Source organism: Aptenodytes forsteri, unplaced genomic scaffold (genome assembly GCF_000699145.1).
Source record: "Aptenodytes forsteri isolate BGI_AS27 unplaced genomic scaffold, ASM69914v1 Scaffold120, whole genome shotgun sequence".
NCBI lineage: Eukaryota > Metazoa > Chordata > Aves > Sphenisciformes > Spheniscidae > Aptenodytes > Aptenodytes forsteri.
The window spans coordinates 2,495,477-2,511,344 of NW_008795938.1; the positions used below are offsets into that span (position 1 = coordinate 2,495,477).

Genomic DNA, 15,868 nt, shown 5'->3' on the forward strand with positions numbered 1-15,868 from the left:
GCTCTTCCCGCGGTGGGGGCTCGCTTCGCCGGGGTCTGCTGGAGCAGCTGCTGTGCGCGGAGCCCAACGCCCCCGCAGGCCTGGGTTGGGCGGGGGGGGCCTGGGGAGGTCCGGCGTATCCCCCTGAAAGCCCGCTCTCATGGTGATTTTTGATTGCAGCACCATGTTTGTACGTGGGGGGCTAAAGAAGCACCTTCAGTGTAGCTGTAGGTCCCTCTGAAAGAGGTCCAAAGGCAGAATTTCTCTAACTTACAGGTTTTTAGTTAATATTTTTGATACTGGACTGTTGTAGATGATTAATTTATTAGTGCTGTAAGTGGTTGTAAAGGAAGTGACAGTGTATGTACTTTATTTCAGGAAACTTTATTCTTCATCCATTTACATTTTAATGTGTTTTAGAAATTGTTTGAAACCTTAGACATTTAAAAATAAACGTGTCGTTCTCAGCAGATAATGTTAGGGATGAAGGAAGAGAATGTATTTAAGTGATAACTTTTTTTGATACCTGCTTAATTACACTTCCAGTTAAATAAAAGGTAGGACAGTGTGATGTTTTTAGGATTTTGGAAATGGGACGGAAGATGGCAGTGAAAGTTGTCAGGGCCGTGAGCACACCTTGTGTGCCCTGAGCAGCCTCACCCGGGGCCTCTGCCTATGCCCACTGCCCAGGAGCCCCGTTTCAGCTCAGGCCTGAGCCTTCAGTCCCTGCCTCAGCTGTGCCATGGGTATAGCCTTGCCACCAGTCCAGCCTCTGGCCCTGTCTCCTCGACGGACCTTGGACCTGTGTTGTAGCCTTGTCTCCAGCCCTGTCTCTGGCCCCATCTGCTGCTGCTCCTGACTGGACTCCCTGGGTGGACCCCGGACCTGATTCATCTCCTCCTTTTATGTGGGCACTGTCAGTGGACCCTGCTTTGCCCACCTTGTTCAGGTCTGTTGAGACTGTACCCTGCTCCGTGAGAGTACTGCCTGTGCTGCGGTCACCCTGGGCTCCTGGCTCATGCCGTTGTAGAGGATTCCTACTCTTGCTGTTCCAGATAAGAATTTGTTTTAGAAACTGATTTAATTTTTTTTAAATCTTTTTCTGTCAAAATAAAAGTCCATGTGAAACTGAAAGCTGAGTTTTAGCAGACGAGAGAAGCGCTTTTTTTTTATTTGACATATATTTTGCCTTTACAGAGATATGTTACTTATTTTTTTCTCCAAGAAAATCTCTCAAAGAAAACCAACACCTTGCTTTGACTGTAGCTTGTGTATTCTGTGAACAAGCTTATTGAGAAACTCCTTCAGATGTGTACTTTGATAAGCGTTCAATAATTCTCTTACTATTTTGTAGTTGCCTTTAGGCAGCAGAAATGGAAAAGCTCTGTCTCCACACGAGCAAAAATGCCTCCTTGTGATTTTGTACCTGAAAAATACGAAGTAAGTATTACTTAAATTCAGTGTAATATGTAAGACTGCATTACTAGATCTGAGTGATAGGCTCATCTGCTATAGTCAGTGCATTAAATATGATTATAAAATTCGCTTGTTTGGGCAAAACCCAATTATGTTACAATGAGAATATAACCTATAGATAGATGTGACAATTCTGTAACTTATGGCTAAATTGTTGATTTGAAAAACTTTAAGGAAGAGGTAAGTGCAGAACAGCAGTCTTATTTCAAAAGCTGAGTTTCGGAGGTTTGTAGAACCCTCTGTGTGCCAGAATTTGTTAAAATCATATTTCTGTGAACAACCGCTGTAGACAGCTGTGTAATCTATGTGATCTACTACAGCTCCATTAGTCTGGATCTTTAGAAAGCATAAATGGATACTGACTTTCTTATTCCACTCAGTCCTATCCGTATGAACGTATGCAGAAGATTCGTGAACAAAATATTTCTCCTTCACTGCGAATGTATTACAAGAAGCCATTGTTGCTGCATCAAGGACATATGCAGTGGTTGTTTGATTATGAAGGACAAAGATACCTTGATCTTTTTGCTGGAATTGTCACTGTCAGTGTTGGTCACTGTCACCCGTAAGTTTGTTACTGTTTGATTTATACTATAAAATACAGGAAGAGATACCTATGTTGGTTTTGTTCTTTGTTAATCTGTGGCATTGTGAGCCTAAAGCCAGAATATAATTCACTAAATGGTCATGTATGTCTTACATTAAGGTCAATTTCCACTACATTTTGAATAATTCATTAATTTTGTCTGTTTGTTCACCCCTCTAGCAAATGGCGCAGTGTCTGCGTTTTCAGAATTAGTAACAGGTAGGTGTGTGCATGTATGTGTGTACATGTGTGTTGAATTGAATCCCTTTGTCTCTTCTTGTGCTGCATGCAGGAAGGTAACTATAGCTACCCAGAAACAGCTTGCTCGCCTGTGGCATACCACCAATATCTACATGCACCCGTCAATCCAAGAGTATGCTGAAAAGCTAACTTCTCTTCTTCCAGATCCACTTAAGGTACTTTGCTTCTGACAGGAGCAGGGGCTGGTGAAGGGGGTGTCTGTTTATAAGAAATATTTAATATATTTATTGAATAAATGAGAGCCACGATATCTGTGGAGAGAAAACCTGTATGGGGGACTACAGACACCAGATGAAGAGAGCATGATGACTCTCAAGGCCTTTTCTTTAGACCCAGATGTAGACAAGCGTAATATCCCAAGCTCCTGTTCTGTTTGTTCTCTCCTTCCAGTTGTCACTGTGAAGGGGCATTGCCAGCTTAAAAATTATTGAAGGAACTAAGAAGATGTTAGCTATTCTTATATGTAGCCAGCCTTAATTTGCTTGATCTCATGAAAATTTACAGTGAAAAGTATTTGGCAGTACTTTGTGTAGTGAGGTTTACTGACATTTAAATAAATAAACCACACAAATGCCACATTTTATATGCCTAGAAACACTGAAAAAAAGTGTTTACTTTCAGGTAAAATAAACTGGTCATAAAATGAAATGAGCTTAGTAGAAGAGTGTGAAGCTATCACAATGTTAAAAATGGAAGGGGAGTTTAAAAAAATTTAAAAATATAAGGCATCTGCATAGTTTAAGCAGTGGAGAATCTCAGTCACTTCTGAAAATTAACAGTGGTGACACTAGAATTTGAGCTGTTTTCAAATCTCAGAACTTGTATTCAGGTTATCCCCTTAATTATCATTTGCTCCCAATAAGCAAGCTCTGCTTACCTCTTCTGTTCCAATGTTGTGTCTCTGTATGTCACTCCTAGTAACTAACATGCAGGGACACTGTACAGCCCTTTTTACCTGTGTGAAGGTTATTTCTATTCGGTCGGTGATGCTCAATTTGTCCCAGACACTTTCATTTTTCTTTGAATCAATGTTCCATCTTAGGAAAACCTGAAGACTCCAACTCTTGAAGATTTTCTGTACTGTCCCTGAGTAGATCAGCTTGATCTTAGTTCTCATCTGTAGTGTATGGGCAACATTAAGTTTATTACGGTGAAGTCGCCTTGTGGTAGTTATAGATTATAGCTCATAATCTTACGACATGGTCTGATGTCAAACAAGAAGGTGGTGGTTGTGTGCTGTACTGATCCTAAGCATTCTCCTGCAGGTGGTTTATCTAACCAACAGCGGGTCAGAAGCCAACGATTTGGCTATGTTCATGGCAAGGCTATATACTCGTAACTTCGACATTATCTCTTTCAGGTAATGGTGATAGATCTTTACAAAACTCATTTGTGTGTCTGATCAGTATCTATATGCCTAAACCAAGAAATAATAGAGAACTCTTTAACCCCAGATCTGCTGAGGAGAACGCTATAAAATTATTTTATTTGACAAAGAGGAGTAAAACAGGAGTTGAAGATTTGATACAGTATATTAGGACGAGTTTGCATACAAAACACAACCTGCAATTTTTGCTTTTCTTACTTAGAAAAGGGTCTAGTCTCTGTGTTCAGGATGTGCTTTGGTGGATCTTCGTTCAGGGCCAGAGCAAGCTTCAGGAATTGCTACTTTCTTCCTTCATTCCACCCCTGCAGTGCCCCCCTTTGTGGGGGTACAAAGGTACCTCTGGAACAGCAGTGCAGTGAACCACAGCGGGGAACTGCTCTGGCTGAAAGCTAACCTGGCGGAAGGATTTTTTGTTTTGTTTGTTTTGCTGCCGTATTTTTCTGCCAGATCCCTGAACCATAGTTCACTGCACAGGTACACAAACAGCTCTTCTGGCTTAACGACAGAGGTGGTGCAGGGGTGAGTGCTATGTAAGCACCAGTGTAAGCAGTTCTTCTCTTTACAGTACATCCCAGGTGGCCTCAAATATTAGAATAAAAGGCCTTGTTATAAAGAGCTGTATTTTTCTGTTATTCTGTTCAGCAGAACACTGGGTACCCACCTAGCTTGTATATTCTCATTAATGAACTTTTGATTTGTGTACAAAACTGGCAGCAAACCACCATGTAGTTTAATGATTGGCAGCATCTGTTGGAGAGAGCAGCAGTTCCCAAGATTCAAAGAACAGAGATGTTTGCTCTGTAGGGCTCAGGTGCTACAGCAGAACTTCCTGAGGCACTGTCTGAATTGCTGTTGGTTCCAATCATTGTTCTCTTCCCCTCACAATTTTAACATTTGAAATTTCAGGAAACCAATACAGATGGGCAGTCATGGGTCTTCCAAAACCAGGGCAAAAAAAATGGCAGTAGGAATCTTCTTGTTTTGAGTGTAACAATGCACATTTTCCCCAATAACTTATAGCTCAGAAGCGTGCCTTATCAGAACTAATATTGCTACAGTCTCTTCTTGGAAATTAATAATGTTCATGTGCTTTGTTTGTTTTCACAGAGGAGCGTACCATGGAGGCAGCCCTTACACGCTGGGATTGACATCTATTGGTCCTTATAAGCATGGTCTTGCCAATGGCTTTGGCTGTTCAACAGTGAGATTTTTTTTTTTTAATAATCTGGGTAACTAACAGTTTATTTGAATATTTCAACAATTAGTATGTTTTCTATCCTCAAAGTGCTTTATGGTCACTAACTAAACTGCATTGTAGCTGTTCCTGCTGTGTAAGCACAACAAGAGCCTGAGTCACCTTTCCTTCTCCATATAGTTACTTATGCTAATTTGGAGTTGGGACAGCCATAACACGAGTGGTCATGATTTACAGTGCTTTAGTCATGCTTGGTGCTTGCATGGAAGTCTATGTACGGTGCAAAATAATAATGCTCAGAACCCCTTTTCTCAACTTGTTTTGGCAAATCTGTGCAAAGCTGCTTTCAGCTGGTCTGAAGTAGATCCTCCCCTGGAATGAAAAAAACCCTGTGTCCCTCATCTCGGTGAGACAGAAGACATAGCTGTTAAGGAGATCCATTGGGGATAAATGGCAAAAAGTTACCTCCCTGCCTTTGAGCAGGTGGGAATGACTTTCTGTGTGCTAGTAGCTGTCATTGGCTACTCTGATCTGTACTGGCGATAGCTCAGCCACAGCAGTGGCTATAGGAAGGCTCCTTTATAGCAGCTTCCCAACCTGGCTCAATAAATGAGTTGCCTGAAGTTACGCAGTGTTTCATCAGCAGTCAGGATGAGAAGGCTGGAGTTCCCAATTTCCAGCCTGTAATTACTCTACTAGATCAGCCTGCCTTCCTGTATTTTGCAGATTTTTATCATACTTTGGATTATTGACGTACTACCGGCAACTCTAAAAATGTTGCTATTATTCTTAGATATCCAAAACTGCTGACTAACTTAAAGAACAAAATAAAGGAAGTCATCAATTGAGTGACTATTGCTGGAATAGTCTAAACTTGTTTCCAAAACTTCTGTCTCTGTTCTACCATTCCTTGAGGGGGAAGTTTGGTATTATTTCACAAGTGTTCTTCAGACAAGTCGCTTGAACTAGGTATGCCCTTTGACTCTAATGGACTTTTTTTAGTTTTTTTCATTAGTCACCCCTAAGTATGATCAAAACATCTCTTAGAAAGGTGTCGTCAAATCTGTAGCTATTTCTCTTATGCTTGACAGACAATGTTACCAGATGTTTTTCGTGGTCCATGGGGAGGCAGCCATTGTAGAGATTCTCCAGTGCAAACTGTTCGAAAATGCAGCTGTTCAGAAGGTTGGTCAATGACAAAAAGTATTTGGCTCTTAGATTAGAGAATACTAGAGGGCTGTGGAAATAGGTTATATTTACCTCCTCAAGAAAGGTAGACCTCTAGTTAGGATTTGCAAGGGCAACCAAAGAAAATACTGCAGAGAACCTCAGGCACCTGCTTCCCGCTGAGAAAAATTTTGGGCAGGTAACACCTCATATTCTCAGATTTCTTCTTAAAATCCCAGCCTTTGTTGCCAGCATTTGTCATGATCAACTCTGGAAGCTGTGGAACTCAGTTTAGCACATCTGGAAGAACAGAAATGTTGATTGGTGTTTTCTGCTGTTTCTAAAGTTTTGACAGCTCTCCAGCTTTTGTTTTGGAATATGAATAGTAAGGACAACCTGAAGCCAGTGATAGGCAAAAAGTCTTATATGAGGCAAAACATTCTGTACGCAGCACAATGTGAAAGCCCCTCTACTGCTCTCCTATTAACAGCAACTACAGTAATTTTTTACCACTGTTTCAACAGGTACTCTTTAGTATTTTAATTCACATGCATACATAACAATGTTTTCTTTTTAGCTTTGCCCTCCCTAGTGAATGGGAGCATTAGCTATACTAACTGCTCTGTTCTTTATTTCAGTATAGACTGATACACAGCTGTATTCTCCAGAATCCTCATACCTGCACTAACCTAACGATTCCTTATGTCCTGTGCCGATGTTTATTAACCCCTGAGAAAGTGTCTGCTTACTCCTTCTTACTCCTTACTCCTTACTCCTGTAGCTGATTCACAAACACTTTCTCTAACCTACAGCTTACTGGCCTGTATAATGTGCAACATCTTATTGTCTGGCAGCTTTGCCTTGCTGTTGTGGAACTGGCATTCCTTAGAGTATAAATGGTTTAAGAGAAAATAAGGGACTCTCTCCTTTAACGTTTAGCCTTTTATTGTGTATTTGAGAGGTGATATTTAGCATGCAGTCTGATAATACTTGTTGCTTAGATGTGTAATTTCATGTTTTGAAGCTAGTTTTGTGTCATTTTAAGTAAACTCCCTTTAAACTATTTCCCCTGTAAACAGGTGAATGTCATGCAAACGACCAGTACATTGAACAGTTCAAAGATACTCTGAATACCTCGGTGCCAAAGACAATAGCTGGATTTATCGCTGAACCAATTCAAGTAGGTAGTTTGCCATTTCTCAATTGTAATAGCACAAATAGCAAGAAACTCAAATTTGATCATCTTTAGCTACATCCTAAACATAGACTTCTGCTGATTTTTTTATTATTTTTTTAATGCCTTAAGCATCTTAAATATTTGAAAGAATGGATGCAGTGTCTTACAATTTCAGCTTTTGTCACTGATTTCAATGGAGCTAGAATTTTGCTCATGAAGTGAAATTAAACAGAGAATCACGATTAAACATACACACTTCTGCATTTAAATAGTAAGTATGGAGTGTTCTATTGTTTAGTTTCTAATACCTTCTTCCAAATTCCATATTGCTTTTCTCTTTACTATTTCTGTAAACTTTAACTCAATTCCCCTTCCACCTCTTCCCAGCCACATTGTCCACTATATTTTTAGTAGCTGTCCAGCAAGTGGTGGCCACAGGATTCATTCTCTCGGTGCTTCACCCAAGTTTCAGAACTGCTGTATATGTGGTTCTTAAATAGGAAGAATGGAGAATATATCCTGGGAACAGTAAAGGGAAGAAAATAAATGTGAGAATTGTGACCACAGAGAAAATTAGAGCTGTTCTCTGGTTTTGCTGTCTTCTAAGCCTTTACATACTTCAGTCATAAGAAGCCATTGCAGTCCAGGTGTAGAGTGGAATTTCTGATTCAAATGAAAACTGACAAGGTGAACAGAAATTGAGGAACAGTGTTTTAAACAATTAACCAAAGAAGGGACGTGAATTCTCTGGTTAACTTTGTCATCACAGTTTCTGGGTTTCTCAGTTTGTAGGTTTTCAAGGTACTTGTTTTGGCAGTTTATCTTTAATCGATTCTGTCTTACAGTGATCCAGTTTACAGTATGGCCTCAAACATTTATACCAGCACAACTAATGGAACAGCAAACTGCCCTGTGGAATGGGAATGAGTGACCTGAGCAGGAACTTTTTTGAAGCAGTTTCACTGCTGAAGTAGAAACTTGAGACAACAGTCTTGCTATTTCCTGAGGGCTGCTGGTATTTTTTCTTATTGTAGGATAGTCACACAGTGGAACTCCTGTTTCTTGTCTGTTCCTGAAGACATTGTCTTTTTTGTCTTGGCAGGGCGTTAATGGAGCTGTTCAGTACCCAAGAAGTTTCTTAAAGGAAGCTTATCAGCTAGTACGGGAAAGAGGGGGCGTTTGTATTTCAGATGAAGTGAGTTTTTTTGACGTAAGAGCTCTAGAATTTGGTGTACCTCTGAAAGTCGTCTTAAAAGAATCGAAGTGAATGCAAACTGGAAGCCTGAAAATAATCTAATGAAATGCTATGCATTTCGTAGCTTAACACAGTGCATCTTCCAAGCAGAGGAGCCTCCCAGTTTTTACTGTCTTTATTCTGCTATGTGGTATTCTGATTTTAGACACAGGTAATGTCAGTAGCCCACTTCAGTCCTTAACTTTTGGGAGCAGTAAATTTACACAAATGCAGCTAATAAATGCCAGCTGTGATGTGAGATGTGTCACAGTAACAGTTTCTCTTACAAGTGTTGTTGGCATATGTAAACTCTGGAAGGGAGTTGGTTGCTGTACCTCTGCAATTACATTTTATAAATAAAATTTGCTTAGCTAAAGCTATTTCAAAATAGTAGCAAACACTTCAAAGTGATGATGATATGTACCTCAAGCATTGCAGTAGTAGAAATCAGGAATCATGGGATTGCAATTTTGAAATGTGATAAGCACCTGCATTTCCTCTCCATTTTGAAATGGAAGCTGCAGCTTATTTGTGCATCTCACCGTGCCTAAGACATGGTGACATGTTATCTCTTTCATATGTGAAAGAAAAACCCAATTGCAATAAACAGTATTTTGTGCAAAGCCATCTGAATAAGGATCCTAATACAAGTTGACTCCAGATGTAGTTGCAGTTTAATGCAAATGAGTAACAATAGAAAAACAAGAAAAAGAAACTGTATTGTAAAATATGAGAAGGTGATGGAGATTTCTCTGGATTTTTCTTTTGAAAGGTACAGACAGGATTTGGACGGACAGGCAGCCATTTCTGGGGATTTCAAACACATGATGTAGTCCCTGACATTGTTACTTTGGCAAAAGGAATTGGTAATGGCTTTCCAATGGCAGCTGTTGTTACAACAAAAGGTATAACTGTTCTGTTCTGCTAAGGATCAAAATAGACCAATTACAAAATACACTATACAATAATTACTTACTGGAGAGATGTGGGTTCAAACAGCTGAGCTTTATTAATAATCTTCGTCTGAATCTGTCTTTTGACAAATGAATTGGATTCTCATTACTCGCTTGTTTTACCAAGCGCTGTGCTATACCAGTGCAAAGCTTTATTTAAGTGAGGTTAGTTGTATAACTGAAGCAGGGATGACTTTGTGAGTTGTTGGTAGAGCTGGTAATAGATCCTGGAAATCCTCACTGAATTCACCATTTTACTAATTAATGTACTGTGAGTATATAGGGCAGCATGTTAGCCAACTACTTGATTCATACAAATGACTGGCTGAATCCAGTGAAGAAAATTTTTAGATGTCAGTTTAAGGGGACAACTGACAGCATGTTAGAAGTGTGACTTTTTAAAAAGTCTGTTTTTAGCATCTGCTAGAGACTATAGTTTTGGGAAAGAATCATATTGCACAGACTACTTGCAGGAAAAAAATAAAATCTTTCTATTGCGTTGTCTCCAGTAGAATCAGGGTTGAAGCAGACAGCAAATTTAACTTAACAGTTAAGTTAAATATCCTGGTTTCGGCTGGGATAGAGTTAATTTTCTTCCTAGTAGCTGGTACAGTGCTGTGTTTTGGATTTAGGATGAGAACAAAGTTGATAACACACCGATGTTTTAGTTGTTGATAAGCAGTGCTTATCAACAAGGACTTTCCAGCTTCCCATGCTCTACTGACTGAGAAGGCTGGAGGTGCACAAGAAGCTGGGAGGGGGCACAGCCAGGACAGCTGACCCAAACTGGCCAAAGGGACATTCCATACCATGTGACGTCATGCTCAGTAGCCTTGTATATTTTATTATTATTGTTATTACTATTTTATTTCAATTATTAAGCTGTTGTTATCTCAACCCACGAGTTTTCTCACTTTTACTTTTCTGATTCTCTCTCCCATCCCATGGGGGGCGGGGTGGGGGAGTGAGCGAGCGGCTGTGTGGTGCTCAGTTGCTGGCTGAGGTTAAACCACGACATTAAAGCAGGTAAGTACTGTTACCAAACATAAGGCAACTGTAAGAGTAAACAATCTTGTTCTTTTTCTTTTAGAGATTGCAAGTTCCTTGGCTCAAAACCTTCACTTTAATACATTTGGAGGAAGCCCTTTGGCCTGCGTGGTTGGAGCTGCAGTTCTTGATGTAGGAAGAACGTTATATAAATTTATATATTCCGCACTCTTTCTTGTAGCAAAAGATGAAAAATGTTTACATTTATTCTTACTATAAAGTTACATTTTTTTAAATAACTGTATAAAATGCATAAACATATGCATGTATTATGCATACATGGCCAATGTGCCCTATGAGTAAGAAAAAATAAATTCCTGGTTAGTTCCACTGCAAAATTTTCATCCCTCTAGCAAGAATAGGAGTCCTCTAATTATGTTTTCAGAATCATCTTTCTTTGTCTCCCTTACATTCTTTACTTTGTTAATAAAAATGTAGGAAAGCACTTTCTCAAAAGCCTTAGCTAACTCTTTCATAGGACTATGCAAATCCCCAGCTAAACCAAATTTATTCTCTGGCACACATGCTTAACAAAATTGTTTCAACTCCACAGCTTTTACCTTATGCCTAAAAAGCCTTAATGACCAGATAGTTAAAAATATTTAAGGTCAGAATTCCTTTGGGGAAAAAAAACCTCATGAAAAAGACAATAGAAAAATTTGCACCATATTTCACTTATTATCCAGCAGAAAATCAGTCGGTGGGCAGTAGGTCGCTATTTAATTTGTCTTCATCATATACAGACCATTTTTCCTTTAATCTCACTTCATTACAGCAGATGCTGTTTCTACTCATGTTACTTTCCTGAGTGTTTTGGGGTTTTTTTAAGCTATTTTATAAGATAGTTGATCATATAAATAAAAACATTTTGAAAAAATAGTTTACAGTTTTAAATGAGATTGTCTGAACCCATGTTTTGGGGTTTTTTGGCTCTGAAGTAACTTGGAGCCTGGATCTGAAGTAAGCCCAGGGAGGTTTTCAGAATCAGGAAGAATAAAATGGACTTGGAAGAAGGGGGAGGGGGGAGGGAAGAAAAGAAAAAAGGAGAAGCACCCACTTGAACTTCTGTAATTGTATTTTTTGTTTTTCATCTGAATTTTCTTAATGCAAGTATTAAGTTCATAAAATAGTTTGTGCATGTCAGTGCTGATAGCTGGCTGCATGTTAGAACTTTGATTAAGGAGAGCAGAGTAAGGAACGAAAAGAAAGATTGTGATTTAAAAGCGTGGTGTTGGTGAGTCTAATTAAAACACTCAGGTTGTTTCCTGAAAGACTGCCTAGTAGACATAGGTATGCCTTGTCAAATTATAATCTTCTCGTGATACTGGAGAAAGAATTAAAATATTTCTGGTAAGATTTTGAAAATAATCCTGCTGTTCAGATATTCTTCAGTTATGACTACATGTGAGCATGAATTACTGGATTATGTTTATGGAATAATAAGTAAAATGTGAAAAACTCCACAGCAACATCAAAATGGTATGTTCAGTTGTACTCTGATGCCATTAGAAGATTGTAAGAAGAGAAAAAAAATGTAAGGACCATAGTAGTGAAGGAACATAGTCTGCAAGGAAGTGAGATAAACATAATGTGTTTTCAAGCTAAATGGGGATTAACCAACTGTATTGGAAGCTTTTCCTGCAAAACTGTCATTGTACATAATTTTAACCAGGCTATTGAAGAAGATGGTCTACAAAAAAACAGTGAGGATGTGGGAACGTATATGCTACTGGAGTTGGCTAAACTACGAGATAAATTTGAGATTGTTGGAGATGTCCGTGGCAAGGGACTTATGATTGGAGTAGAAATGGTGACAGATAAGGTTAGTGATTTACTTTATTCCTTTCAATTTACAGTGCCATTGAAAGTTTTATCACATTTTATTTCAGTTGAAATGAGAGGAAGATTTTCTATTAAAAAACAGCTAGTAAATGAGAAAACATTGCTGTGGCTAAAAATGAGCCAGAACATTCCAGCATTTCAAATATTTCACAAGCTTTGAGTAAACAGTGACTTGTGTACCTTAATTGCATAAACTCATCTTAGAAAGCAGATATATTATGCAGCTAATGTTTTCAGCTGGAGGTGGGATTTACTGGAGAGTCTGGAATATACATCTTTTTCATAGAACTGATTTAGAATATCTAAGTGAGGTTTAATGTTCACTTTCCTTAGGACAGTCGCCACCCTCTTCCAGCTGAAGAAATCAATCAGATCTGGGAGGACTGTAAAGACATGGGGGTTCTGATCGGCAGAGGAGGACTCTACAGTCAGCTGCTGAACCTCTGGTTATACATAAAGCTTCTTTTCTGTCCTCCTGAACTACATCCAGTTTCCCTCAAGCTAAATTAACTTTAGTTTAGTAAATAAACTAGAAAACATACACTCTTAGGAACTAGCTCTGTTTAATTTTGTGTAACTTACAAATTGAGCCAGAGCTATTTGTTTCAAGTATGCTGAAATAGCTCTAAGCTTGCAGTTTGCTTTTCTAGGGGAGGTTGTGGGAACTGGAAAGGAAATGTCCTATAATGTGTGTAAATTAGAAGAAATCGGCAATATTCAGCTCTGTGAAGTCTTTGCTACTGTTCAGGTTATCACCTGACCTGTCAGCACAGAGCAAGTTTGGTTTTGCCAGTTCTTTCATTCTAGAGAGCTGGTAGCATTCCACCTGGATGGTAATAAAAAAAAAGTCATTAATAAGCAAGTTCAGCAGCGCAGCACTCAAGTGAGAGTTGCATGAGAATGGGCATCAGCCCACACCAATTGAGGATGCACCATGCTGTATCCAGGGCACTGTGTCACCAGCTTCTTACAGCATGCGAGTTGATAGCAGAGAATTGCCTCAGGGCTGGTCAGGTCAGTGAAGCCCTCTGACATAGAGGAAGCAGCTTCTGTATGGGATAGATGAAGGATGGCTAAAATAAATAGGACGCTGCATCTGTCACCTCATTGGTTCTTCCACACATCACAGACTAACAGGCTGCAGCTCAGAGCGTAGTAAAATCTGATTCTGTCTCACGGGAGTGCTGTTTATCTGTGAGTTTATCTGTTTATCTCTGCTGTGGGTGGGAAAGGCCATTACTCTTGCTGCACGAGGTCCTGGGATATGACGACAGAAAAACTTAAACTGAAGGTTTAAGATTCTTAGGGAAGTTAAATACACTTGGAAACATTATAATATAGATCAAACATTTGGATTTAAGAACCTAAGTTCTTGGCAAGTTAAACTGTGCATATATATCTGTTCCTGATCAGCACGCATTCAAGCTATGGTACCCCAACTGAGAGTTAGCATTTAGTGATTCTTTGATAATACATTCTCTTAGAAGCCTTAGAAAAAGCCTATAATATAACAGTAAATCAGGTGACACAATGCAGGAGGCTGCCACTCTCAATAGATATTACTTTTCCCTGTGGGAAAGCTGCCAGAAAGGAAAATACACTTATGTCTCTGTTCTTTCTTAGTACAAACCCATCTAAGGTTTTATGCTAGCTCTGTCTGGAATAACAGCTGCAAACATGATCTGCTTTAGCCAGGCCTCTTGGAGGCAGTTGATTTGCCACAAGAGTGGAGTGGGGAGTGGGATGCAGTCAAGTCCAAAATTGCCTCACTTCAGAGTGCATTTATCAGAAGCCTCAGTCCCTGCTCTGCTGTTACCACACTTTTGGTTAGATTTTTTTAGGCAGAAGGGGAGCGCTGACCTAGACGGGCTGCTAGAAACTGTATGCTTTCTGTACAATTTTAAGGATTTCTCCCCCACCCCCCTCTCTTCTCAGACATTTAGAATTAAACCTCCTATGTGCATTACTAAAAAGGATGTCGACTTTGCTGTGGAAGTACTTCATTCTGCTTTACAGAGACACATGGAAAGAGCAGCTGCAAAATAGACGTGACTTGTTTCCTTGCATCCATGAGATGCACACAGAACCCCTGATACTTGCCACCCAGACCCTGCACTAATCTACACTGGATAAGAAAATCATCGTCTGAAGATGAAATACTTGTTCAGTATCATAAAAGCAGTCTGACAGATCCCGTGTTTAATAAAGAATATGCTCTAATCTGTTTTGTAAACATACAGTTCAGTTCTACAGTGGTGTTGTGTATTAGCTGCATACCTATTCTAGCATTAGCATAAAAACCCCTGATTGTATTAAGTGGGTATCAGATGAAGAGGCAGACACATACTCATCTTTCATCAATGAAAGTCGTAACAAAAATTGGGTAATATTTAGAAAGAGGTAATATTTAGAATATAATGGCAAATTAATAGAGTTGTTTTGGGGAAGTACATGCTGTTCGGACTTTGTAGCATCCGTAGTCCCCTTGGGTGTGGTAGCAGCGCTGCGGTGGAGTGCCTCCTGCTGCTCTGGCAGTGCTCCTTTGTACCACAGCCTTTACTGTTGGCTCTTAAATGTTTTCACAGAAGCACCACACGCTCCCGAATGGCGGAGCATTCTGGTGCAGAGCTAGCTGGGTCCCCAACCACCTTCCACAGTGGTCACCACTGCTGCTGCCCCCACCCCTGCTACCAAAACCTTGTCATTTATACCCAATACATACAAGCATTTGTAAAACACACAAATGGTAAAGTACTTGTTTTTATTTAAATAAGAAAAAAAATTAAGTCACAAAGTAATACTGCAGGGTTAAGTCTGTGAGGTTTCACTTACGTAAGCCCGGTCAATCTCTGGCTGAGAACCACCCTGACCAGAACATAACTGGAGGTTTCAAACAGAGTTAGAACTGTTTACCCTTACTACAAGGATACGCTGTAATTAGAGCATGAAAAAATCTGTGTGCACACAGAAGTTGAAATATTTCTAATTACAGTATTTATTTTTATCATGGGGCTCTAATCCAGTCATCATCCTCTCCAAAATATGCTTTTCCTCCTGCTGCTTTTGGGATTGCACAGCACACCCATTAGTCATTTAGCAAAGATGCAAATAACATGCCATGTTTCTTTCTTACATAATCACTTTTTTTTATGTTTTAGTTCATTATCTCCTTCAGTTTCCAACAAAAAAAAAAAGGCATTGTGGACAGTCAGCAAGAACTGTACATTTATCATTTTACTTTCATTCAAATTTTAATATTTGAATAATTCCTTGACCCAATAAAGATACCACTTCAACTTGTGGGGGAAGGAGAGTATTCTGCCATTTTGTGTGATGAGTTGAAACTTCAGAGAAACTTAGTTAATGCAGGATCAGTGCTTCCGGAAAATTACACTCTAGGGGTTTCCTAAACAACCTGCTACAGCCCTTGCTAGGCACTGCCTTCTCCAACTGCATTGACAATTCCTGTGTAAAATCCACTTCCACTCCAAAATCAGGTCTTCGTCATCCCACCTTTTTTTTTTTTTTTTTTATGTGTTTTCTAATCCAGGATGTTTTTTTTTT

At 39.4% G+C, this 15,868-nt stretch overlaps 1 protein-coding gene across 1 annotated transcript; it reads left to right on the forward strand.

The window, feature by feature from the left end:
- The first annotated feature begins 1,368 nt into the window (after window positions 1-1,368).
- AGXT2 (alanine--glyoxylate aminotransferase 2) lies at window positions 1,369-14,511 on the forward strand. Its single transcript, XM_019473638.1, has 13 exons — window positions 1,369-1,419; window positions 1,836-2,020; window positions 2,334-2,457; window positions 3,568-3,662; window positions 4,797-4,890; window positions 5,976-6,069; window positions 7,131-7,231; window positions 8,331-8,423; window positions 9,235-9,367; window positions 10,506-10,594; window positions 12,135-12,284; window positions 12,638-12,729; window positions 14,233-14,511. Exons 1-13 carry the CDS (start codon window positions 1,384-1,386, stop codon window positions 14,348-14,350), a joined length of 1,404 nt encoding a protein of 467 aa, XP_019329183.1. The 5' UTR covers window positions 1,369-1,383; the 3' UTR covers window positions 14,351-14,511.
- Window positions 14,512-15,868: the final 1,357 nt, after the last annotated feature.

Excerpts from the sequence above, each read along its gene's own strand:
- AGXT2 (XM_019473638.1), top strand. The coding sequence starts at position 1,384 with ATGCCTCCTTGTGATTTTGTACCTGAAAAATACGAA. Across the intron at positions 10,595-12,134 it reads TTGGAGCTGCAGTTCTTGAT|GCTATTGAAGAAGATGGTCT; the intron begins GTAGGAAGAACG and ends AATTTTAACCAG. Across the intron at positions 12,730-14,232 it reads ATCGGCAGAGGAGGACTCTA|TTCTCAGACATTTAGAATTA; the intron begins CAGTCAGCTGCT and ends CACCCCCCTCTC.